The sequence below is a fragment of the Somniosus microcephalus genome, chromosome 13 (genome assembly GCF_052327205.1).
Source record: "Somniosus microcephalus isolate GS21.2 chromosome 13, FLI_Smic_1.0, whole genome shotgun sequence".
NCBI classification, from domain to species: Eukaryota; Metazoa; Chordata; class Chondrichthyes; order Squaliformes; family Somniosidae; genus Somniosus; species Somniosus microcephalus.
Genome location: NC_140999.1, coordinates 1,972,020 through 1,996,960, shown reverse-complemented (window position 1 = coordinate 1,996,960; position 24,941 = coordinate 1,972,020). Strand labels below are relative to the sequence as shown.

The window sequence follows — 24,941 nt, the reverse complement described above, 5'->3', positions numbered from 1 at the left end:
GTGTGCTGTGTCTCTCAGTGCGAGCCTGTGCCCAGTGTGCTGTGTCTCTCAGTGCGAGCCTGTGACCAGTGTGCCGTGTCTCTCAGTGCGAGCCTGTGCCCAGTGTGCTGTGTCTCTCAGTGCGAGCCTGTGCCCAGTGTGCTGCCTCTCAGTGCGAGCCTGTGACCAGTGTGCTGTGTCTCTCAGTGCGAGCCTGTGCCCAGTGTGCTGTGTCTCTCAGTGCGAGCCTGTGCCCAGTGTGCTGTGTCTCTCAGTGCGAGCCTGTGCCCAGTGTGCCGTGTCTCTCAGTGCGAGCTGTGCCCAGTGTGCTGTGTCTCTCAGTGCGAGCCTGTGACCAGTGTGCTGTGTCTCTCAGTGCGAGCCTGTGCCCAGTGTGCCGTGTCTCTCAGTGCGAGCCTGTGCCCAGTGTGCCGTGTCTCTCTGCGAACCTGTGCCCAGTGTGCCGTGTCTCTCAGTGCGAGCCTGTGCCCAGTGTGCTGTGTCTCTCAGTGCGAGCCTGTGCCCAGTGTGCTGTGTCTCTCGGTGCGAGCCTGTGCCCAGTGTGCTATGTCTCTCGGTGCGAGCCTGTGCCCAGTGTGCCGTGTCTCTCAGTGCGAGCCTGTGCCCAGTGTGCTATGTCTCTCGGTGCGAGCCTGTGCCCAGTGTGCCGTGTCTCTCAGTGCGAGCCAGTGACCAGTGTGCTGTGTCTCTCAGTGTGAGCCTGTGCCCAGTGTGCCGTGTCTCTCAGTGCGAGCCTGTGCCCAGTGTGCTGTGTCTCTCAGTGCGAGCCTGTGCCCAGTGTGCTGTGTCTCTCAGTGCGAGCCTGTGCCCAGTGTGCTGTGTCTCTCAGTGCGAGCCTGTGCCCAGTGTGCTGTGTCTCTCAGTGCGAGCCTGTGCCCAGTGTGCTGTGTCTCTCAGTGCGAGCCTGTGCCCAGTGTTCTGTGTCTCTCAGTGCGAGCTGTGCCCAGTGTGCTGTGTCTCTCAGTGCGAGCCTGTGCCCAGTGTGCTGTGTCTCTCAGTGCGAGCCTGTGCCCAGTGTGCTGTGTCTCTCAGTGCGAGCCTGTGCCCAGTGTGCTGCCTCTCAGTGCGAGCCTGTGACCAGTGTGCTGTGTCTCTCAGTGCGAGCCTGTGCCCAGTGTGCTGTGTCTCTCAGTGCGAGCCTGTGACCAGTGTGCTGTGTCTCTCAGTGCGAGCCTGTGCCCAGTGTGCTGTGTCTCAGTGCGAGCCTGTGACCAGTGTGCTGTGTCTCTCAGTGCGAGCCTGTGCCCAGTGTGCCGTGTCTCTCAGTGCGAGCTGTGCCCAGTGTGCTGTGTCTCTCAGTGCGAGCCTGTGCCCAGTGTGCTGTGTCTCTCAGTGCGAGCCTGTGCCCAGTGTGCTGTGTCTCTCAGTGCGAGCCTGTGACCAGTGTGCTGTGTCTCTCAGTGCGAGCCTGTGCCCAGTGTGCTGTGTCTCAGTGCGAGCCTGTGACCAGTGTGTCGTGTCTCTCAGTGCGAGCCTGTGCCCAGTGTGCCGTGTCTCTCAGTGCGAGCTGTGCCCAGTGTGCTGTGTCTCTCAGTGCGAGCCTGTGCCCAGTGTGTCGTGTCTCTCAGTGCGAGCCTGTGCCCAGTGTGCTGTGTCTCTCAGTGCGAGCCTGTGCCCAGTGTGCTGTGTCTCTCAGTGCGAGCCTGTGCCCAGTGTGCTGCCTCTCAGTGCGAGCCTGTGACCAGTGTGCTGTGTCTCTCAGTGCGAGCCTGTGCCCAGTGTGCTGTGTCTCTCAGTGCGAGCCTGTGCCCAGTGTGCTGTGTCTCTCAGTGCGAGCCTGTCTCCAGTGTGTCGTGTCTCTCAGTGCGAGCCTGTGCCCAGTGTGTTGTGTCTCTCAGTGCGAGCCTGTGACCAGTGTGCCGTGTCTCTCAGTGCGAGCCTGTGCCCAGTGTGCTGTGTCTCTCAGTGCGAGCCTGTGCCCAGTGTGCTGTGTCTCTCAGTGCGAGCCTGTGCCCAGTGTGCTGTGTCTCTCAGTGCGAGCCTGTGCCCAGTGTGCCGTGTCTCTCAGTGCGAGCCTGTGCCCAGTGTGCCGTGTCTCTCAGTGCGAGCCTGTGCCCAGTGTGCCGTGTCTCTCAGTGCGAGCCTGTGCCCAGTGTGCCGTGTCTCTCAGTGCGAGCCTGTGCCCAGTGTGCCGTGTCTCTCAGTGCGAGCCTGTGCCCAGTGTGCCGTGTCTCTCGGTGCGAGCCTGTGCCCAGTGTGCTGTGTCTCTCGGTGCGAGCCTGTGCCCAGTGTGCTGTGTCTCTCGGTGCGAGCCTGTGACCAGTGTGCTGTGTCTCTCAGTGCGAGCCTGTGCCCAGTGTGCCGTGTCTCTCAGTGCGAGCCTGTGACCAGTGTGCTGTGTCTCTCAGTGCGAGCCTGTGCCCAGTGTGCTGTGTCTCTCAGTGCGAGCCTGTGCCCAGTGTGCTGTTTCTCTCAGTGCGAGCCTGTGCCCAGTGTGCCGTGTCTCTCAGTGCGAGCCTGTGCCCAGTGTGCCGTGTCTCTCAGTGCGAGCCTGTGCCCAGTGTGTCGTGTCTCTCAGTGCGAGCCTGTGCCCAGTGTGCCGTGTCTCTCAGTGCGAGCCTGTGCCCAGTGTGCTGTGTCTCTCATTGCGAGCCTGTGCCCAGTGTGCTGTGTCTCTCAGTGCGAGCCTGTGCCCAGTGTGCTGTGTCTCTCAGTGCGAGCCTGTGCCCAGTGTGCTGTGTCTCTCAGTGCGAGCCTGTGCCCAGTGTGCTGTGTCTCTCAGTGCGAGCCTGTGCCCAGTGTGCCGTGTCTCTCAGTGCGAGCCTGTGCCCAGTGTGCCGTGTCTCTCGGTGCGAGCCTGTGCCCAGTGTGCCGTGTCTCTCAGTGCGAGCCTGTGCCCAGTGTGCTGTGTCTCTCAGTGCGAGCCTGTGCCCAGTGTGCTGTCTCTCAGTGCGAGCCTGTGCCCAGTGTGCTGTGTCTCTCAGTGCGAACCTGTGCCCAGTGTGCTGTGTCTCTCAGTGCGAGCCTGTGCCCAGTGTGCTGTGTCTCTCAGTGCGAGCCTGTGCCCAGTGTGCTGTGTCTCTCAGTGCGAGCCTGTGCCCAGTGTGCTGTGTCTCTCAGTGCGAGCCTGTGCCCAGTGTGCTGTGTCTCTCAGTGCGAGCCTGTGCCCAGTGTGCTGTGTCTCTCAGTGCGAGCCTGTGCCCAGTGTGCTGTGTCTCTCAGTGCGAGCCTGTGCCCAGTGTGCTGTGTCTCTCAGTGCGAGCCTGTGCCCAGTGTGTCGTGTCTCTCAGTGCGAGCCTGTGCCCAGTGTGCCGTGTCTCAGTGCGAGCCTGTGCCCAGTGTGCTGTGTCTCTCAGTGCGAGCCTGTGACCAGTGTGCTGTGTCTCTCAGTGCGAGCCTGTGCCCAGTGTGCTGTGTCTCAGTGCGAACCTGTGCCCAGTGTTCTGTGTCTCTCAGTGCGAGCCTGTGCCCAGTGTTCTGTGTCTCTCAGTGCGAGCCTGTCTCCAGCGTGCCGTGTCTCAGTGCGAGCCTGTGCCCAGTGTGCTGTGTCTCTCAGTGCGAACCTGTCTCCAGCGTGTCGTGTCTCTCCGTGCGAGCCTGTGCCCAGTGTGCCGTGTATCTCAGTGCGAGCCTGTGCCCAGTGTGCTGTGTCTCTCAGTGCGAGCCTGTGCCCAGTGTGCTGTGTCTCTCAGTGCGAACCTGTCTCCAGCGTGTCGTGTCTCTCGGTGCGAGCCTGTGCCCAGTGTGCCGTGTATCTCAGTGCGAGCCTGTGCCCAGTGTGCCGTGTCTCTCAGTGCGAGCCTGTGACCAGTGTGCTGTGTCTCTCAGTGTGAGCCTGTGCCCAGTGTGCTGTGTCTCTCAGTGCGAGCCTGTGCCCAGTGTGCTGTGTCTCTCAGTGCGAGCCTGTGCCCAGTGTGCCGTGTCTCTCAGTGCGAGCCTGTGCCCAGTGTGCTGTGTCTCTCAGTGTGAGCCTGTGCCCAGTGTGCTGTGTCTCTCAGTGCGAGCCTGTGCCCAGTGTGCTGTGTCTCTCAGTGCGAGCCTGTGACCAGTGTGCTGTGTCTCTCAGTGCGAGCCTGTGACCAGTGTGCTGTGTCTCTCAGTGCGAGCCTGTGACCAGTGTGCCGTGTCTCTCAGTGCGAGCCTGTGCCCAGTGTGCTGTGTCTCTCAGTGCGAGCCTGTGCCCAGTGTGCCGTGTCTCTCAGTGCGAGCCTGTGACCAGTGTGCTGTGTCTCTCGGTGCGAGCCTGTGCCCAGTGTGCCGTGTCTCTCAGTGCGAGCCTGTGCCCAGTGTGTCGTGTCTCTCAGTGTGAGCCTGTGCCCAGTGTGCTGTGTCTCTCAGTGCGAGCCTGTGCCCAGTGTGCTGTGTCTCTCAGTGCGAGCCTGTCTCCAGCGTGCCGTGTCTCTCACTGTCTCTTGCCTCCCACAGCTGCAGCACCTGGTGAGTGACGATGTATGTGTACAGACGACAGAGGTTTACCTGAGTGAGCGGAAGCGAGGAGCAGCTGGTGGGAGTTTACCCTCGCAGTGCGTCAGAGCAAACCTGGAAGCGGCCTACCAACTGAAGGCCGAGCGCATCATGCAGGATGAAAACTGCTTCAAGGTAAGGAGCGCTTGCTAAAAGCCGTGACTTTTCCGCTGATCTGCGCTGGGTGCAGGAGCTGTGCCCCGGGCACTTTGTTTCCCAGCGACAGAAAGGAAAGTTTCCGTGAATTCTGTTGTGAATGAGCGCTTGTTGATTGGTGGTTTGGAATGAAGCCTTCAGAGCCTGCTTGGGGAAGGGGTAGTTGTGGCCGTTGTTTCAGCACTCCTCACGGTGTGAGGGCAGAGACTCCGACAACACAGTCAGAAACATGAGCAATGCAAAACAGCACAAGGTGCATTGACAGGACTAACATGGGAGGAAAGGAACAGAGGTGTAATGGGCGCAAAGTCTGTGGATTCGACTGTCGATCGGTGGGAGAGCGAACAAAACAAAGTAACGGATTCACTGCGCTGGGAACTGTCAGTCATCTTATTTATACAATGCAAGAGCTGTCAGTGTGTCACACCCGGACTTGTCACTGACGGGAGGCTGGGGTTGGGGAGGCTGGGGTTAGAGGGCGAGGTTAGTGAGGAGGCTGGGGTTAGAGGGCGAGGTTAGTGAGGAGGCTGGGGTTAGAGGGCGAGGTTAGTGAGGAGGCTTGGGTTAGAGGGCGAGGTTAGGGTAGGCTGGGGTTAGAGGGCGAGGTTAGTGAGGAGGCTGGGGTTAGAGGGCGAGGTTAGTGAGGAGGCTGGGGTTAGAGGGCGAGGTTAGTGAGGAGGCTTGGGTTAGAGGGCGAGGTTAGTGAGGAGGCTGGGGTTAGAGGGCGAGGTTAGGGTAGGCTGGGGTTAGAGGGCGAGGTTAGTGAGGAGGCTGGGGTCAGAGGGCGAGGTTAGTGAGGAGGCCGGGGTCAGAGGGCGAGGTTAGGGGGAGGCTGGGGTTAGAGGGCGAGGTTAGTGAGGAGGCTGGGGTTAGAGGGCGAGGTTAGTGAGGAGGCTGGGGTTAGAGGGCGAGGTTAGTGAGGAGGCTTGGGTTAGAGGGCGAGGTTAGTGAGGAGGCTGGGTTTAGAGGGTGAGGTTAGGGTAGGCTGGGGTTAGAGGGCGAGGTTAGTGAGGAGGCTGGGGTTAGAGGGCGAGGTTAGTGAGGAGGCTGGGGTTAGAGGGCGAGGTTAGTGAGGAGGCTTGGGTTAGAGGGCGAGGTTAGTGAGGAGGCTGGGGTTAGAGGGTGAGGTTAGGGTAGGCTGGGGTTAGAGGGCGAGGTTAGTGAGGAGGCTGGGGTCAGAGGGCGAGGTTAGTGAGGAGGCCGGGGTCAGAGGGCGAGGTTAGGGGGAGGCTGGGGTTAGAGGGCGAGGTTAGTGAGGAGGCTGGGGTTAGAGGGCGAGGTTAGTGAGGAGGCTGGGGTTAGAGGGCGAGGTTAGTGAGGAGGCTAGGGTCAGAGGGCGGGGTCAGAGGGCGAGGTTAGTGAGGAGGCCGGGGTTAGAGGGCGAGGTTAGGGGGAGGCTGGGGTTAGAGGGCGAGGTTAGGGGGAGGCTGGGTGTAGAGGGCGAGGTTAGTGAGGAGGCTGGTGTTAGAGGGCGAGGTTAGGGGAGGATGGGGCTGGGCGGAGGGTGACTGTGGAGATGGGGGAGGGCAGGTGATGGAGGTTGTGAATCACACTGCTGGCGCACACTGAATTCGTGTCACTTTTTGCCACAGATTATGTTTATCCAGAGTAAGGGACATGTTTCCATGACAATCGAGCTATTGGACACTGAGGAGGCCCCTTCGGACGACCCACTGGAGCTGCAGGTGAGAGATCGTTCCTCACCCCTGAGCGCGGTGTCGGCGCGAGCCCCGAGCCCTTCCTACAGTTTCCCAGTGCCGTACCCGAGAGCCTCGGGAAGTGTGTTTTAAATACTCTTATTTTGGCCGGAATGTTTTATTGCGTTGGAATCATAGACTGATGCACAGAAGGAGGCCATTCGGCCCATCATGCCTGTGCCGGCTCCTTGAATGAGCTCTCCCATTTATGCCAGCACCGTTATTGTTTGAGCTTTCCCGCGCCTGCTGTTTCTGCTCCTTGCGTTCCAGCTGCTCGCTGAGCCACTGGAGGTGCTGCACAGCTGGCTGTCAACGTTCACTGTAATTCTCCCCCTTCACTCTTCTCATTGACAGAATTTAACAAGCTACATGGAGCAGTATGCTGGCCCGGAGGCTCTACAGTTTGAACAGACCGATGGATTCTTTTATAAACCAGTGTTTTTACCCAGGTGAGTTCACACACAGCTGCTCCAAGCATTGTTCATCTCTCTTCACATGCCTGCACTGGATTTTGTATCGGCTTCAGACCCTGTGTACAGAATCAGGAGTATATTCCCCATTACCCGATAATACTGCCCCGTGTACAGAATCAGGAGTATATTCCCCATTACCCCGATAACACTGCCCCGTGTACAGAATCAAGAGTATATTCCCCATTACCCCGATAACACTGCCCCGTGTACAGAATCAAGAGTATATTCCCCATTACCCTGATAACACTGCCCCGTGTACAGAATCAAGAGTATATTCCCCATTACCCCGATAACACTGCCCCGTGTACAGTGCAGAATCAGGAGTATATTCCCCATTACCCGATAATACTGCCCCGTGTACAGAATCAGGAGTATATTCCCCATTACCCGATAATACTGCCCCGTGTACAGTACAGAATCAGGAGTATATTCCCCATTTGATGCGCTATCAACAATACCAAAGACTACGAGATGGACTTAATGAAGTAGGCTTTTATTGACTAAGAACTAGAGCATGCCTCTGCTAGTGAATCCATCCTAAGAGCTCCCGGGGGAAGGGTGGTGAGTCACCTTTATACCCGGGCTTAGGGGTGGAGCCAGGGGCTGAGACATGCCTGGACTTGTACAGGGTTAACAGTGGTTTACCACACAGGAATGTACAGAGTTAACAGTGGTTTACCACATTCACCCCTCGTTTAAAAAAGAGTCCGGCGGGGTGAAGTGTTTCAAAAGTTCGTATACGAAAGTCTCTCCGGGGGTCTTGTCTGCTGTAATGATCTTCGTGGTGCCGGTTGCGGCGGTTCTTTGCCCGCGGCCGCTTCTCGCGTGGGACGGAGCACTGGCGTGTTGTCCTCTCGGGGTAGGGATGGCACCGGCATGTCGTCAGTTCGTGGTAGACACCCCGGTGGTGCGTCGTGGGTAGTGGTGGTGGGTGGAGGTAGTGGATGGTGATCGATGGTGTTTCGGGTGGTACCTGAGGGTGCGAGGTCTCGAATTGAGACTGTGTCCTCCCGCCCGTCAGGATATGCCACGTAGGCGTACTGTGGGTTGGCGTGGAGGAGGTGAACCTTTTCGACCAGGGGGTCCGTCTTATGGCTCCTCACGTGTTTCCTGAGCAGGACGGGTCCCGGAGACGTCAGCCATGGCGGTAGTGATGTCCCCGAGGTGGATTTCCTGGGGAAGACGAACATCTTCTCGTGAGGGGTGGCGTTTGTGGCAGTACAGAGCAGTGATCGTATGGAGTGGAGCGCATCGGGGAGGACATCTTGCCAGCGGGAGATTAGGAGGCCCTTGGATTTTAGGGCGAGCATGGTGGTCTTCCACACCGTTGCGTTCTCCCTCTCTACCTGTCCGTTACCCCGGGGGTTGTAGCTGGTAGTCCTGCTCGTGGCTATGCCCTTCTCGAGCAGGTACTGGCGCAGCTCGTCGCTCATGAACGACGAGCCCCTGTCGCTGTGGATGTAATTGGGGAAGCCAAATATGGCGAACAGGTCGTGGAGGCACCTGATGACTGTGGCGCTGGTCATGTCCGGGCAGGGGATGGCGAAGGGGAAACGGGAGTACTCGTCAATAATATTGAGGAAGTACGTGTTGCGGTCAGAGGAGGGAAGGGGCCCCTTGAAATCGACGCTGAGACGTTCGAAGGGGCGGGTGGCTTTAATCAGGTGTGCCCTGTCTGGCCTATAAAAATGCGGTTTGCATTCGGCGCAGACCTGGCAGTTCCTGGTCATGGTCCTGACCTCCTCGATGGAGTAAGGCAGGTTGCGAGCTTTAATAAAGTGGAAGAACCTGGTGACCCCCGGGTGGCAGAGATCATTGTGGAGGGTCCGTAGCCTATCGACTTGTGCATTGGCACATGTCCCACGGGATAGGGCGTCTGGGGGCTCATTAAGTTTCCCGGGCCGGTATAAGATATCGTAGTTGTAGGTGGATAACTCGATCCTCCACCGCAATATCTTATCATTTTTGATTTTCCCCCTTTGTCTGTTGTTAAACATAAATGCTACTGACCGTTGGTCAGTGAGCAGGGTGAAACCTTTACCGGCCAGGTAATGTCTCCAGTGCCGTACAGCCTCCACTATCGCCTGGGCGGCCTCCTCGACTGAGGAGTGTCGAATTTCGGGGCCCTGGAGGGTCCGTGAAAAGAAGGCCACAGGTCTCCCCGCCTGGTTAAGGGTTGCGGCTAGGGCGAAGTCGGATGCATCGCTCTCCACTTGGAAAGGGATGGACTCATCCACTGCGTGCATTGTGGAAAGGGATGGACTCATCCACTGCGTGCATTGTGGCCTTCGCAATGTCCTCTTTTATGAGGGTGAAGGCCGCACGGGCCTCTGCCGTCAGGGGGAAGGAGGTTGACTTGATGAGGGGCCGGGCTTTGTCCGCATAGTTGGGCACCCACTGGGCGTAGTAAGAGAAGAACCCTAGGCATCTCTTCAGGGCTTTTAGGCAGTGGGGGGGGGGGGGGTAGTTCCAGGAGGGGGCGCATTCGGTCGGGGTCGGGGCCGATGACTCCGTTTTCCACCACGCAGCCAAGAATAGCGAGGCGTGTGGTGCGGAACATACATTTTTCTCTGTTGTATGTCAGATTCAGCCGTTGGGCCGTACGGAGCAATTTTTCTAGGTTGGCGTCGTGGTCCTGCCGGTCATGGCCGCAGATGGTGACGTTGTCTAGATAGGGAAAGGTGGCCTGCAGCGCGTTCTGGTCAACCATCCGGTCCATCTCCCTTTGGAAGACCGAGACCCCGTTGGTGACGCCGAAGGGGACTCGGAGGAAGTGGTAGAGGCGACCGTCAGCCTCGAAGGCCGTGTACTGGCGGTCCTCGGGCCTGATGGGGAGCTGGTGGTATGCCGACTTCAGATCAATTTTTGAGAATACCCGGTATTGTGCTATTTGGTTGACCATGTCAGATATGCGGCGAAGTGGGTATGCGTCTAATTGCGTGTATCGATTGATCGTCTGGCTGTAATCAATAACCAGCCGCTGTTTTTCGCCTGTCTTTACTACCACCACTTGGGCTCGCCATGGGCTGGTGCTGCCCTCGATAATCCCTTCCCTCAGGAGTCTTTGTACTTCTGATTTAATAAAGCTCCTATCCCCGGCACTGTACCGCCTGCTTTTAGTAGCAATTGGCTTGCAGTCTTTGGCGAGGTTAGCGAACAACGGGGGGGGTTTGACCTTCAGGGTGGACAGGCTGCATACTTTGCGCGGCGCCGTGTTTAAATTCTGCTGGCTGCAGACTGTAAGTGGGGGCAGGGGCCCGCCATATGCCATCGTGACGCTCTCCAGATGGCACTGGAAGTCTAATCCTAGCAGTACGGGAGCGCAGAGCTGTGGCAGGACGAGGAATTCAAAATCTCTGTACTCCACGCCGTTCACTGTCAGAGTCGCTACACAGTAGCCGCCGACGTCCGCCGTATGGGACTTTGAGGCCATAAAGACCTGGTGGCGTGTGCGCATAACCGATAGGGAGTAGCGTCGCACCGTGTCGGGGTGAATGAAGCTCTCCGTGCTTCCGCAGTCGAAAAGACAATTTGTGGCATGGCCATTTACCTTTACGTTCATCATGGACCTGGCTAGTTGATGGGGCCTAGATTGGTCCAGGGTGATGGAGGCCATCGTCGAGGTCGGTGGGTCGCTGTAGTATTCGCCCGCGCCGAGGGCCTGGTCCCGAGATGGTGTCCAAGATGGCGGCTCCCCCTCGGCTGGTGGTGTCCAAAATGGCGGCCCGCACGGCTCACACGTGGTTGGTGGGGTCCAAAATGGCGGCCTGTACGGTTCACACGCGGCGCTGCTGGAATTGGGGGTCGATTTCGCCTTGCACACTCTCGCGTAGTGGCCTTTCTTGCCGCATTTGGAGCAGGTCGCGTCCTTTGGGCATTGCTGTCTGGGGTGCTTGGCCTGGCCGCAGAAGTAGCATTTCTGGCCTCTGGTCATTGCAGCTGTAGTTAGGCTGCTGGCGGCTTGTGGCCTTACTGGGTCCCAAGATGGCTGCTCCCGTGGCATCCACGTGGCCATCCAGCCAGGGGGGTAGGCGTCCATGTTCTGGAGGGCCACGTCTAACGAGTTAGCGAGGGCCACCGTCTTCTGCAGGTCGAGCCCCCTCTGTTCCAGCAGCCTCTGCCGAGTATAGTTGGACCTGATGCCGGCTACGTAGGCGTCTCGGATCAGGTCTTCCGTGCATTCCTTGGCCGTCACCGCTTTGCAATTACAGTCCCGGCCGAGGACTCTCAGTGCCAGTAAATATTCAGCGCCCGATTCCCCGGGGCGCTGTTTTCGGGTAGCCAGGAGGTGTCTGGCGTAGACCTCGTTAACAGGCCTCACGTATTGTTCCTTTGGCGTCGCGATGGCGGCCGCGTAAGTTGTGGCGTCTCGGATGATCGAGTAGACTCGGTGGCTCGCCCGTGAGTTCAAGACAAGCCGTTTCGCGTCATCTGTAGTGACAGTAGTGCTGGAGGCCTCCAGGAAGGCTTCGAAACAGCTCAGCCAGTGTTCAAAGTTATTGGCTGCATCTGCTGCTTGAGGATCCAGGCCTAAACGTTCCGGCTTCAAGATTTGCTCCATGTTGAAAATTAGTCAATAAAATTGATGCGCTATCAACAATACCAAAGACTACGAGATGGACTTAATGAAGTAGGCTTTTATTGACTAAGAACTAGAGCATGCCTCTGCTAGTGAATCCATCCTAAGAGCTCCCGGGGGAAGGGTGGTGAGTCACCTTTATACCCGGGCTTAGGGGTGGAGCCAGGGGCTGAGACATGCCTGGACTTGTACAGGGTTAACAGTGGTTTACCACACAGGAATGTACAGGTTAACAGTGGTTTACCACTGCCCCGTGTACAGAATCAGGAGTATATTCCCCATTACCCGATAATACTGCCCCGTGTACAGAATCAGGAGTATATTCCCCATAACCCGATAATACTGCCCCGTGTACAGTACAGAATCAAGCGTATATTCCCCATTATCCCGATAACACTGCCCCGTGTACAGTGCAGAATCAGGAGTATATTCTCCATTACCCGATAACACTGCCCCGTGTACAGTACAGAATCAGGCGTATATTCCCCATTACCCGATAATACTGCCCCGTGTACAGTACAGAATCAGGAGTATATTCCCCATTACCCCGATAATACTGCCCCGTGTACAGAATCAGGAGTATATTCTCCATTACCCGATAACACTGCCCCGTGTACAGTACAGAATCAGGAGTATATTCCCCATTACCCCGATAATACTGCCCCGTGTACAGAATCAGGAGTATATTCCCCATTACCCCGATAACACTGCCCCGTGTACAGTACAGAATCGGGAGTATATTCCCCATATCCTCATAATACTGCCCCGTGTACAGTACAGAATCAGGAGTATATTCCCCATTCAGAAATCACAGAAACTCCACAGTGCAGATAGAGGCCATTTCGGCCCATCGAGCCTGCACCGACACATATCCCACCCGATCCCCGTAACCCCTACACCAACACATATCCCACCCCATCCCCGTAACCCCCTGTATTTAATCCCCCTAACACTAAGGGTCAATTTATCATAGCCAATCAACCTAACCTGCACATCTTTGGACTGTGGGAGGAAACCGGAGCACCCGGAGGAAACCCACGCAAACACAGGGAGAATGTGCAAACTCCACACAGACAGTCACCCGAGGCCGGATTCGAACCCGGGTCCCTGGCGCTGTGAGGCAACAGTGCTAACTACTATGCCACCGTGCTGCCCGATAACACTGCCCCGTGTACAGAATCAGGAGTATATTCCCCATTACCCCTGATTAATCTGACCACTGTACACTGATATTTTTCGGGTCCGCTCTGCCTTTAAATGGGAATGTTGCAGGCACAGACAGGAAGGAAAGGTTTCGTTGTAGAATTTCATGGATGTTCAAACATCTTCCGTGTTTTGTAGAAATCTTCGGAAATTCCGTAAGTGGCAACAGAAGCAGTTTCTGTCGATGCGTAATGAGAGCAGGAACAGCAGGCAACGCTGCCTGGGTGTGGAGAACTCCAACAGCATCGACTGCAAGTTTAAGCTCAACACTCACAAGCTGGTGTACGTCATGAACTCTGAGGACTTCATGTACCGGTGTGGAGCCTTGCACCGGGCTCGCGAGGTAATCGCTCTGTCACATGTACACTCTCAAACATCAGATGTTCTGTTTCCTCAGAATGTGGCAACACACTTTGTCTGAATTACTCTTTCCCCCCCACCACCCCACCCCCAAGCTTGTGTTACAGGTGCAATAAAGAGCAGCCTCCTCCCCATCCGCCGCCATTCCCTGTTGCCTTCATTCATACCAGTGAAAGAGAAGAGGAGTTGGTGGCAGGGCTGGAAAATTGAGGGCACCAGCCGTTGCTGCTCTGAGCTGGAGGCTGAGACCCATCAATGGGACAGTGTAGAGGGAGCTTTACTCCGTATCTAACCCGTGCTGTACCTGCCCTGGGAGTGTTTGATGGGACAGTGTAGAGGGAGCTTTACTCCGTATCTAACCCATGCTGTATCTGCCCTGGGAGTGTTTGATGGGACAGTGTAGAGGGAGCTTTACTCTGTATCTAACCCGTGCTGTACCTGCCCTGGGAGTGTTTGATGGGACAGTGTAGAGGGAGCTTTACTCTCTATCTAACCCGTGCTGTATCTGCCCTGGGAGTGTTTGATGGGACAGTGTAGAGGGAGCTTTACTCTGTATCTAACCCGTGCTGTACCTGCCCTGGGAGTGTTTGATGGGACAGTGTAGAGGGAGCTTTACTCTGTATCTAACCCGTGCTGTACCTGCCCTGGGAGTGTTTGATGGGGCAGTGTAGAGGGAGCTTTATTCTGTATCTAACCTGTTTTGTACCTGCCCTGTGAGTGTTTGATGGGACAGTGCAGAGGGAGCTTTACTCTGTATCTAACCTGTTTTGTACCTGCCCTGTGAGTGTTTGATGGGACAGTGTAGAGGGAGCTTTACTCTGTATCTAACCCGTGCTGTACCTGCCCTGGGAGTGTTTGATGGGACAGTGCAGAGGGAGCTTTACTCTGTATCTAACCCGTGCTGTACCTGCCGTGGGAGTGTTTGATGGGACAGTGTAGAGGGAGCTTTACTCTGTATCTAACCCGTGCTGTACCTGCCCTGGGAGTGTTTGATGGGACAGTGTAGAGGGAGCTTTACTCTGTATCTAACCCGTGCCGTAGCTGCCCTGGGAGTGTTTGATGGGACAGTGTAGAGGGAGCTTTACTCTGTATCTAACCCGTGCTGTACCTGCCCTGGGAGTGTTTGATGGGACAGTGTAGAGGGAGCTTTATCTTACTCTGTATCTAACCCGTGCTGTACCTGCCCTGGGAGTGTTTGAGGGGGCAGTGCAGAGGGAGCTTTACTCTGTATCTAACCCGTGCTGTATCTGCCCTGGAGTGTTTGATGGGACAGTGCAGAGGGAGCTTTACTCTGTATCTAACCCGTGCTGTACCTGCCCTGGGAGTGTTTGATGGGACAGTGTAGAGGGAGCTTTACTCTGTATCTAACCCGTGCTATACCTGCCCTGGGAGTATTTGATGGGACACTGTAGAGGGAGCTTTACTCTGTATCTTACCCGTGCTGTACCTGCCCTGGGAGTGTTTGATGGGACCGTGCAGAGGGAGCTTTACTCTGTATCTAACCCGTGCTGTACCTGCCCTGGGAGTGTTTGATGGGGACAGTGTAGAGGGAGCTTTACTCTGTATCTAACCCGTGCTGTACCTGCCCTGGGAGTGTTTGATGGGACAGTGTAGAGGGAGCTTTACTCTGTATCTAACCCGTGCTGTACCTGCCCTGGGAGTGTTTGATGGGGACAGTGTAGAGGGAGCTTTACTCTGTATCTAACCCGCTGCTGTACCTGCCCCTGGGAGTGTTTGATGGGACAGTGTAGAGGGAGCTTTACTCTGTATCTAACCCGTGCTGTACCTGCCCTGGGAGTGTTTGATGGGACAGTGTAGAGGGAGCTTTACTCTGTATCTAACCCCGTGCTGTACCTGCCCTGGGAGTGTTTGATGGGACAGTGTAGAGGGAGCTTTACTCTGTATCTAACCCGTGCTGTACCTGCCCTGGGGACTGTTTGATGGGACGGTGTCGAAGGAGCTTTACTCTGTATCTAACCCCGTGCTGTACCTGCCCTGGGAGTGTTTGATGGGACAGTGTAGAGGGAGCTTTACTCTGTATCTAACCCGTGCTGTACCTGCCCTGGGAGTGTTTGATGGGACAGTGCAGAGGGAGCTTTACTCTGTATCTAACCCGTGCTGTACCTGCCCTGGGAGTGTTTGAGGGGGCAGTGTAGAGGGAGCTTTACTCTGTATGTAACCCCGTGCTGTACCTGCCCTGGGAGTGTTTGATGGGACAGTGTAGAGGGAGCTTTACTCTGTATCTAACCCGTGCTGTACCTGCCCTGGGAGTGTTTGAGGGGGCAGTGGATGCACGATATGGAATTTGTTCTGTTCCCAGTCCTGATGCCCTCACCTCAGAGTTTTTATTGATGTATCATTAGATGATGTGGTTGTGTGTTTGATATCTGCAGCTCCCTCGCACTGCAGTGTGGGGGGCGCGGTTCGTTTGTCACTCGGATTCCGAAGTGAATTGCACACGGAGTGAATTTGTTTACTTTTTGGTACAACCATTGACGCTGCTATTTTCATTCTCTGTTTCTACTCTCCTTTCTTCTCCCCTTTTTCCTCCCACCCTCGACTATCTCACTGCCCCCCCTCGCTCGCTCTCTGCCCCCCTCGCTCGCTCTCTGCCCCTCCCTCGCTCGCTCTCTGCCCCCCCTCGCTCGCTCTCTGCCCCCCTCGCTCGCTCTCTGCCCCCCTCGCTCGCTCTCTGCCCCCCTCGCTCGCTCTCTGCCCCCCTCGCTCGCTCTCTGCCCCCCTCGCTCGCTCTCTGCCCCCCTCGCTCGCTCTCTGCCCCCCTCGCTCGCTCTCTGCCCCCCTCGCTCGCTCTCTGCCCCCCTCGCTCGCTCTCTGCCCCCCCTCGCTCGCTCTCTGCCCCTCCCTCGCTCGCTCTCTGCCCCCCCTCGCTCGCTCTCTGCCCCCCTCGCTCGCTCTCTGCCCCTCCCTCGCTCGCCCTCTGCCCCTCCCTCGCTCGCCCTCTGCCCCTCCCTCGCTCGCTCTCTGCCCCTCCTCGCTCGCTCTCTGCCCCTCTCTGCCCCTCCCTCGCTCGCTCTCTGCCCCTCCCTCGCTCGCTCCTCTGCCCCTCCCTCGCTCGCTCTCTGCCCCTCCCTCGCTCGCTCTCTGCCCCTCCCTCGCTCGCTCTCTGCCCCTCCCTCGCTCGCTCTCTGCCCCTCCCTCGCTCGCTCTCTGCCCCTCCCTCGCTCGCTCTCTGCCCCTCCCTCGCTCGCTCTCTGCCCCCCTCGCTCGCTCTCTGCCCCCCTCGCTCGCTCTCTGCCCCCCTCGCTCGCTCTCTGCCCCCCCTCGCTCGCTCTCTGCCCCCCCTCGCTCGCTCTCTGCCCCCCTCGCTCGCTCTCTGCCCCCCCTCGCTCGCTCTCTGCCCCCCCTCGCTCGCTCTCTGCCCCCCTCGCTCGCTCTCTGCCCCCCTCGCTCGCTCTCTGCCCCCCCTCGCTCGCTCTCTGCCCCCCTCGCTCGCTCTCTGCCCGCCCCTCGCTCGCTCTCTGCCCCCCTCGCTCGCTCTCTGCCCCCCTCGCTCGCTCTCTGCCCCCCTCGCTCGCTCTCTGCCCCCCTCGCTCGCTCTCTGCCGCCGTCGCTCGCTCTCTGCCCCCCCTCGCTCGCTCTCTGCCCCCCTCGCTCGCTCTCTGCCCCCCCTCGCTCGCTCTCTGCCCCCCTCGCTCGCTCTCTGCCCCCCTCGCTCGCTCTCTGCCCCCCTCGCTCGCTCTCTGCCCCCCTCGCTCGCTCTCTGCCCCCCTCGCTCGCTCTCTGCCCCTCCCTCGCTCGCTCTCTGTCCCCCTCGCTCGCTCTCTGCCCCTCCCTCGCTCGCTCTCTGCCCCTCCCTCGCTCGCTCTCTGCCCCTCCCTCGCTCGCTCTCTGCCCCTCCCTCGCTCGCTCTCTGCCCCTCCCTCGCTCGCTCTCTGCCCCTCCCTCGCTCGCTCTCTGCCCCTCCCTCGCTCGCTCTCTGCCCCTCCCTCGCTCGCTCTCTGCCCCTCCCTCGCTGGCTCTCTGCCCCTCCCTCGCTGGCTCTCTGCCCCTCCCTCGCTGCCTCTCTGCCCCTCCCTCGCTGGCTCTCTGCCCCTCCCTCGCTGGCTCTCTGCCCCTCCCTCGCTGGCTCTCTGCCCCTCCCTCGCTGGCTCTCTGCCCCTCCCTCGCTGGCTCTCTGCCCCTCCCTCGCTGGCTCTCTGCCCCTCCCTCGCTGGCTCTCTGCCCCTCCCTCGCTGGCTCTCTGCCCCTCCCTCGCTGGCTCTCTGCCCCCTCCCTCGCTGGCTCTCTGCCCCTCCCTCGCTGGCTCTCTGCCCCTCCCTCGCTGGCTCTCTGCCCCTCCCTCGCTGGCTCTCTGCCCCTCCCTCGCTCGCTCTCTGCCCCCTCCCTCGCTCTCTCTCTGCCCCTCCCTCGCTCCCTCTCTGCCCCTCCCTCGCTCGCTCTCTGCCCCTCCCTCGCTCCCTCTCTGCCCCTCCCTCGCTCACTCTCTCACTTTCTCCCCCCCCCCCCCACAGTCCCAGTGCCAGGTTGCTCGGTACCAGCACCATCAGTTTCAGGAATGGCACAACCGATGGCTGGAGGAGCATGTGACTGACGAGATGGGTGAGCTGGTCCAGGATTGGCTGATGGGCGAGGACGGCGAGGATCTGATCCCGTGTAAAACCAGCTGTGAAACTGACACCATCCACGACATTCCCGTCAACAGATACCGCGTCCAGTACAGCCGGTGCCCCGCCTTCACCGTGACACGCTTCTGCACTGACTTGTGCTCACACACTCGCACACTGCACTCGCAAGTGCGCTGCGTGACCACGTGTGCTCGATACACGTTGCTAAGGCTGGTGAGGTGATTGTATTGGCTGCCTGACTCCTGTGTGAGTGAATGATCGTCGCAGCACCAGTCTACAAAACACAGCTAGTGTTATCAATGATGAAATGCACTTGACATGAATCTACTTGTGATCCTTGCCCTCCCTCTCTCTCCCTCCCTCTCTCCCTCCCTCTCTCTTTCTCTTTCCCCCCCCCCCCCATTGCTGTATCGCCCCCCCCCCCCCCCCCCCCCCCCATGACACATTGGCAGAACCTTGTGACACTGCATGGCGTATTTTCGGTAACGCACAGCTTGCTGATGTGTAGCTGTATGATCCTGTGCACAGGATACAGACTGAAGCGACTGGGCCACTGGACAGCAGGACTAGTAAGTGATGACTAGGGTGGTCTCCAGCGCTGCCCCCCTCCCCGCACCCCCCACCCCGAAAGAAAAACAGAGCTTATCGGTGCTTGGAAATGTCGTTCACCTTATACATGTGGTATCTGTCTGGTGCAACCTTTGAGAAACGTGCCCGAAGACATGAGGCTCATGAATCTGTCAGTGTGGGAGTTCGTATGACGGCCTCACCTCAGCAGTCAGACCGTGGAGTCTGCACCAGTCTGAGGCGTCAGTCAGCTCAGGATTGGCTGCATTAGACTGAGGGGTCCAACTCTACATCAACTCAAACTCATCCGCACCGCCGCGCTCAAAGTTTGAACAAATCCAAGCGTTACCAAGTTGCCGACACCCGTTGTGTTCTCAATTTCCAGCCATCGAGCAGTATTAAACGTTGGGATTGGCTGCGAGCTGTGATCCAGGGCTCTTGGGCAGCTTTGTTTCAGTGTTCTCTCCAGCTCTGGGAGGAAGTATTTCTGTTTTTGTTGTAAGGAAGCCGCGTTGGTTGAGAGACGAGGCTGTGCACGTGCAAATCGAGTGAAAACGCCGCCAACTGAAGCCAGTTGGCTTGAATCAGCGTAATTCGCGCGCCCTTTGAAAACTGAAGCTGCTGTGGGCTCTAACAGCCACTCGCTCAGAGAATGACCAGATTGACCCAGGCTGCGGCGGAGAGGAGTTGGTGAATGGAATGGGTTTGTGGTGTAGAGAACCTGTGCTCAGTACACGGAACTCCCCTGCCTTTCTGTGATCTTCACAAGTATTGACCACATCTGTTTGAACCCCTGCAGGTGTTCCGTGTCTTTTAACTTTCTTTGAAGCTATGCTGTGTATGAAGTCAAAAACCGTTCATTGCCCTCTGAGCGAGGGGGGAATCCTGGTCCGGAAATGCAAAAACAAACACACCAATGTGTTAATGTATTAACTGCCTGAAATTCAGGGGATTTTTTTGCGAGTGTATTATGTAAAAATTTCAAATTTCAGGCTCTCTACTTTACAGAAATGTCTCTGTTTAAATTAGTGTCTTGTTGCAAGATTCAAACTGTTCTGAGGATTTTTAAAACTGGTTTTGTGCATAGGAGCTTCTTTAGAGAGAGTTTTAAAAACTCGTAATGGTCATATTCCTTAATCGATGTCTTGTTTAGCTGCAGGGTGGTCAGTGGAGGTGTGTGGGAGGCAGAATGATCGAGTGTGGCCAATGCAGTGCCTAACCCTTTACCGGAAACTCCCGGGTGCCTGGGCCGGTAAAAGCCCGGCGTGACCGAGTCGCACAGACCCGACAGTTCCACACTGAGACAGCTGGTCGGATCAGGGTGTGGGTTCCTGTTGGTCATCACTATCCACTGACCCTTGTGGAGGACACTTGTGCTGATGTTGAGTGAGGACAGAATTGGACTGGAGTGTAATGCCTCCCATAGTGGAATATTCCACTGTCTAACCGGATACCTGAAAGAATGGCCACTAGGGTGAGATACTGGAGGGCGACATCGAATGGCCTTGAGGGCGGGGGAGAAACTGGCACCAAATTAAGTCTTTCCATCGAAGCTCTTGTGGAGTTGGTGTGGGCTGATCTCTCAGCACTGGCCAGCTATCTGTGCTCCCGCTTGACCCGCCTTTTCCCCGGTTGTGGACACTGGCTGGTTCGGTTCCTCCCACGGGCACCATGTTAATCGGCTAACTTGGCACAGTCATGGGACGGAGTCCCAGCCCCTCCCGATCTGTAAGGCTTAATGCAACACGCGGGGGGGGGGGGGGGCGTGGGTGCATTTACCCAGTGAGCCACAGACAAGGGGGCTCTTACCATCGCTCACCCAGTCCTACAGCCACACTCGGTGACTCTGCATCCTCTGCCAGGCTAAACTATCAGTAAGGAGAGACACAATTGGCGGACTTTGGAGGAAAACCGATTTAGCATGGACTGTTGTCGCCCGAAAGCCGCCCCCCTTTCGCGGCTGAGTGTTTCGGATGCCTCTCCGCACGATTGCTGTGATTTGGAAGTTTGCGCAGTGCCAAGTTTTTTGCCACATGCTGCCACTGTTGTTCTTTGTCCCTCCCGCCGGGCTCCGCCCCAGGGCTCGTCGCCGAGCTCGCTCCGCCCCAGGACTCACCCCAGAGCTCCGCCCTAGGGCTCGCCGCCAAGCTCGCTCCGCCCCAGGACTCACCCCAGAGCTCCGCCCTAGGGCTCGCCGCCGAGCTCGCTCCGCCCCAGGGCTCGCCGCCCATCTCTGCAACGCGGGGCTGTACATGACAATATTTTAGATGCAACATGACTTATTAATAAGGGGTGGGAGGGAGGTTTATACATAATTAGATGTATTTAGCAAGCGTTTGGATGTTGCTTTTAAAAATTAAAAAAATTAAAAAAATCAAAATGCTCAAATGCACTAAATCGCATGCTCCGTTTCTGTGTTTGTTTTTTGGAGGGGAGGGGGCCGTGTGCCCCCCCCCCCCCCCCCCCCCCCCCCCCCCCCCCCCCAGCGCCAGCATGCATCAGAAGCACGAAGGCATTCTGCTTTTATTATTTCTGGGGACGGAACGGGACGGTCCCCGATGTCAGTAATTTGCCCCTCAGCCCCCGGCCGCCTGCAGCTGCTCCTGGAGAGGGGGTGGGGGGCAGGAGGTTTAACAGGGCAATTGACTGAAGTTATACTCGAGGCCGCGAGTGTGCACCAGGGAGTAGAGACCCCGCCTTTGCTGGCAGCCCGAACGTTGCCTGGTTAGGGTGATAATTTTGTTCTTGCCGTGTGTGAAACAATATGATGTGATTTTACATTGTGATCATTTAAATTATCGAATTATCAATGTTTAAAGAGAAACGTTTGAAGTGTCGCTGTGCCGATGCTGTGCTCTGTCTGGTTGTTTTTGTAAACGGGTGGTTATTGTGAGGCCACTTTTACCCTGAACTTTCTCTCTCTCCTCTCTCTTTTAAACTTTGCTTCTGTCGCACTGACACAAAATTCTTCCTGTCGGGGGAGGAGCCTGAGGGTCCTGATCCCCACCCGGGGGAGGGGCCTGAGGGTCCTGATCCCCACCCGGGGGAGGGGCCTGAGGGTCCTGATCCCCACCCGGGGGAGGGGCCTGAGGGTCCTGATCCCCACCCGGGGGGAGGGGCCTGAGGGTCCTGATCCCCACCCGGGGGAGGGGCCTGAGGGTCCTGATCCCCACCCGGGGGGAGGGGCCTGAGGGTCCTGATCCCCACCCGGGGGAGGGGCCTGAGGGTCCTGATCCCCACCCGGGGGAGGGGCCTGAGGGTCCTGATCCCCACCTAGGGGAGGGGCCTCTAGGTCCTGATCCCCACCCGGGGGAGGGTCCTGAGGGTCCTGATCCCCACCTAGGGGAGGGGCCTCTAGGTCCTGATCCTCACCCGGGGGAGGGGCCTGAGGGTCCTGATCCCCACCCGGGGGGAGGGGCCCTGAGGGTCCTGAACCCCACTCGGGGGAGGGGCCTCTAGGTCCTGATCCCCACTCAGGGGGAGGGGGCCTCTAGGTCCTGATCCCCACCCGGGGGAGGGGCCTAATTCTTGGCTCCTTTTAAGCTATATAATCCCGAGTATTAAAATACTTTTCAGTTTCAGTTTTGGGTGATTAATCACTCGGACTGGTTTTAAACCCCAAGGTGTACGGCGAGGGTGGGGGGGGGGGGGGGAGGTAAATGTCTACAGATTCCTGCAGGCTGCAATGTTCCTCCCTCTTTGACAACAGCATTGTACCTTCATTCAAACATGTAATAAAAATGAGAAATGGATTGTCCCCGGGTTGTGGCAGTTTGTTGGTGAGGCGAGGGGGTTGGGGAAGGAATGGGTCAAAAATTCAAATCTTTCAAGAAATTGATGCCTCTACAGCTGATTTTAGTCGGGGTAAAAATTGGGCTCAGTGCTGTGGAGTGGGGAGGGGAGGGATGAGGTCTGGGGGGTGGTGGGCGTTGGCCTCAGTACCCGGGGGGATGGGCTTGGGGTTTGGGGTGGCCGTTGGCCTCAGTGCCCAGGGGGGGATGGGCTTGGGGCCTGGGGTGGGCGTTGGCCTCAGTGCCTGGGGGGAATGGGCTTGGGGCCTGGGGTGGCCGTTGGCCTCAGTGCCTGGGGGGGATGGGCTTGGGGCCTGGGGTGGCCGTTGGCCTCAGTGCCTTGGGGGATGGGCTTGGGGGTCTGGGGTGGCCGTTGGCCTCAGTGCCAGGCGGGGATGGGCTTGGGGTCTGGGGGTGATCATTGGCCTCAGTGCCTGGGGGGGGTGGGCTTGGGGCCTGGGGTGGCCGTTGGCCTCAGTGCCTGGGGGGGATGGCTTGGGGGTCTGGGGTGGCCGTTGGCCTCAGTGCCCGGGGGGATGGGCTTGGGGTCTGGGGTGGCCATTGGCCTCAGTGCAGGCGGGGATGGGCTTGGGGGTCTGGGGTGGCCGTTGACCTCAGTGCCTGGGGGGAATGGGCTTGGGGTCTGGGGTGGCCATTGGCCTCAGTGCCTGGGGGGAATGGGCTTGGGGTCTGGGGTGGCCGTTGACCTCAGTGCCTGGGGGGAATGGGCTTGGGGTCTGGGGTGGCCATTGGCCTCAGTGCCTGGGGGGAATGGGCTTGGGGTCTGGGGTGGCCGTTGGCCTCAGTGCCAGGCGGGGATGGGCTTGGGGGTCTGGGGTGGCCGTTGACCTCAGTGCCTGGGGGGGGGTGGGCTTGGGGTCTGGGGTGGCCGTTGGCCTCAGTGCCTGGGGGGGGTGGAAACGGACTCAGACTCAGAGTGGTGGAGGGATGGACGTTGGCCTCAGCTCCCTGGGGGGGGTGGGGTGCCCTCTGGGTTTGGCTCCTATCCAATGACCCGTGCTGGGGGAAAGTTGGGTGAGGGCCAGGTTGGCCTGGGTTGTGTGTCTCCTCCCAACTGAATACCCTGCAGATACTCACAGGATGTGAGCTGTAGAGATTGGCAGCACTGCTACCTGTGGGGCTGTATCTCACCTGGACCACTGATCTTTACCTGTAGATTACATCGTGTGTGCAACACAAACAGTCCGTTCGGCCCATCTGCTCAAAGCCAGTGTTTCTGCTCCACACGAGCCTCCTCCCACCCCTCTTCATCTCACCCCATCACCATATCCTTCTATTCCTTTCTCCCTCGTGTGTTTATCCAGCTTCCCCTTAAATCCATCTCTGCTATTCACCTCGACCACTCCCTGTGGGAGCGAGTTCCACATTCTCACCACTCTCTGGGTGAAGAAGTTTCTCCTGAATTCCCCAGTGGATTTATTAGTGATGATCTTATATTGATGGCCCCTAGTTCTGGTCTCCCCCACAAGTGGAAACATCTTCTCTACGTCGACCCTATTAAACCCTTCGTAATCTTACCCGGTCACCCCTCAGGCTTTTTTATAGAGAAAAGAGCCCCCGCCTGTTCAATCTTTCCTGATGGGTAGAACCCCTCGGCTCTGCTACCATCCTTGTCAATCTTTTTTGCACCTTCTCCAGTGCCTCTATATCCTGTTTATAATATGGAGACCAGAACTGTGCACGGTGCTCCGTGTGGCCTAACCAAGGTTCGATATATGTCCGACTCCATCTCACCAAGGCCAGTAATTTGCAGTTTTGATGGCAAAAATGGAGTAACCCACAGACCGCAGGGAAACCCCTGAACCCCACCTTTCAAATAAATCACCAGTCGTGGTCCTGAGTGGAAATTCAAGTGATGCCGGTCTGAGTGTGAGCCCGCTCTCTCTCTCATAGAAACATAGAAGATAGGAGCAGGAGTTGGCCATTCGGCCCTTCGAGCCTGCTCCGCCATTCAATGAAATCATGGCTGATCATCCAAATTCAGTACCCGGTCCCTGCCTTCTCCCCATATCCCTTGATCCCTTTAGCCTTAAGAAATATATCCAACTCCTTCTTGAATATATTTAATGAATTGGCCTCAACTGCCTTCTGTGGTAGAGAATTCCACAGGTTCACCACTCTCTGGGTGAAGAAATTCCTCCTCATCTCTGTCCTAAATGGCTTACCCCTTATCCTTAGACTGTGACCCCTGGTTCTGGACTCTCCCGCCATTGGGAACATCCTTCCAGCATCTAGTCTGTCTAGTCCTGTTAGAATTTTATAAGTTTCAATGAGATCCCCTCTCATTCTTCTAAACTCCAGGGAGTATAAGCCCAATCGACCCAATCTCTCATCATATGTCATTCCTGCCATCCCAGGTATCAGTCTGGTGAATCTTCGCTGCACTCCCTCCATGGCAAGAACATCCTTCCTCAGATACGGCGACCAAAACTGTACACAATACTCAAGGGGTGGTCTCACCAAGGCCCTGTACAACTGCAGCAAGACATCCTTGCTCCTGTACGCTAATCATCTCGCTATGAAGGCCAACATACCATTTGCCTTCTTAACCGCTTGCTGCACCTGCATGCTTACCTTCAGCGACTGGTGCACAAGGACACCCAGGTCTCGTTGCACTTCCCCTTCCCCAGTCTATTGCCGTTCAGATAATAATCTGCCTTCCTGTTTTTGCCACCAAAGTGGATAACCTCGCATTTATCCACATTATACTGCATCTGCCATGTATCTGCCCAATTACTCAACGTGTCCAAATCATACTGGTGTTTCTCTGCATCCTCCTCACAGCACACACACCCACCCAGCTTTGTGTCATCTGCAAACTTGGAGATATTACATCTAGTTCCCTCGTCTAGATCATGAATATATATTGTGAATAGCTGGGGACCTAGCACCAATCCCTGCGGTACCTCACTAGTCACTGCCTGCCACTTGGAAAAAGACCTGTTTATTCCAACTCTTTGCTTCCTGTCTGCCAGTTCTCTATCCAAGTCAGTACCTTACCCCCAATCCCATGTGATTTAACTTTGCACACTAATCTCTTATGCGGGACCTTATTGAAAGCCTTCTGAAAGTCCAAGTACACCACATCCACTGGTTCTCCCTTA

At 57.2% G+C, this 24,941-nt stretch overlaps 1 protein-coding gene across 1 annotated transcript in view; it reads left to right on the top strand.

The window, feature by feature from the left end:
• LOC147107959 (paired amphipathic helix protein Sin3b-like) overlaps nucleotides 1-17,880 on the top strand; it is a 97,351-nt gene extending 79,471 nt beyond the window's left edge. Inside the window, exons 9-13 of the mRNA XM_086005976.1 lie at nucleotides 4,366-4,539; nucleotides 6,153-6,245; nucleotides 6,612-6,706; nucleotides 12,651-12,855; nucleotides 17,345-17,880. Coding sequence (XP_085862102.1) covers nucleotides 4,366-4,539; nucleotides 6,153-6,245; nucleotides 6,612-6,706; nucleotides 12,651-12,855; nucleotides 17,345-17,680 — 903 coding nt within the window. The 3' untranslated portion in view covers nucleotides 17,681-17,880. The remainder of the gene's footprint in view (nucleotides 1-4,365; nucleotides 4,540-6,152; nucleotides 6,246-6,611; nucleotides 6,707-12,650; nucleotides 12,856-17,344) is intronic.
• The last annotated feature ends 7,061 nt before the right edge of the window (nucleotides 17,881-24,941 follow it).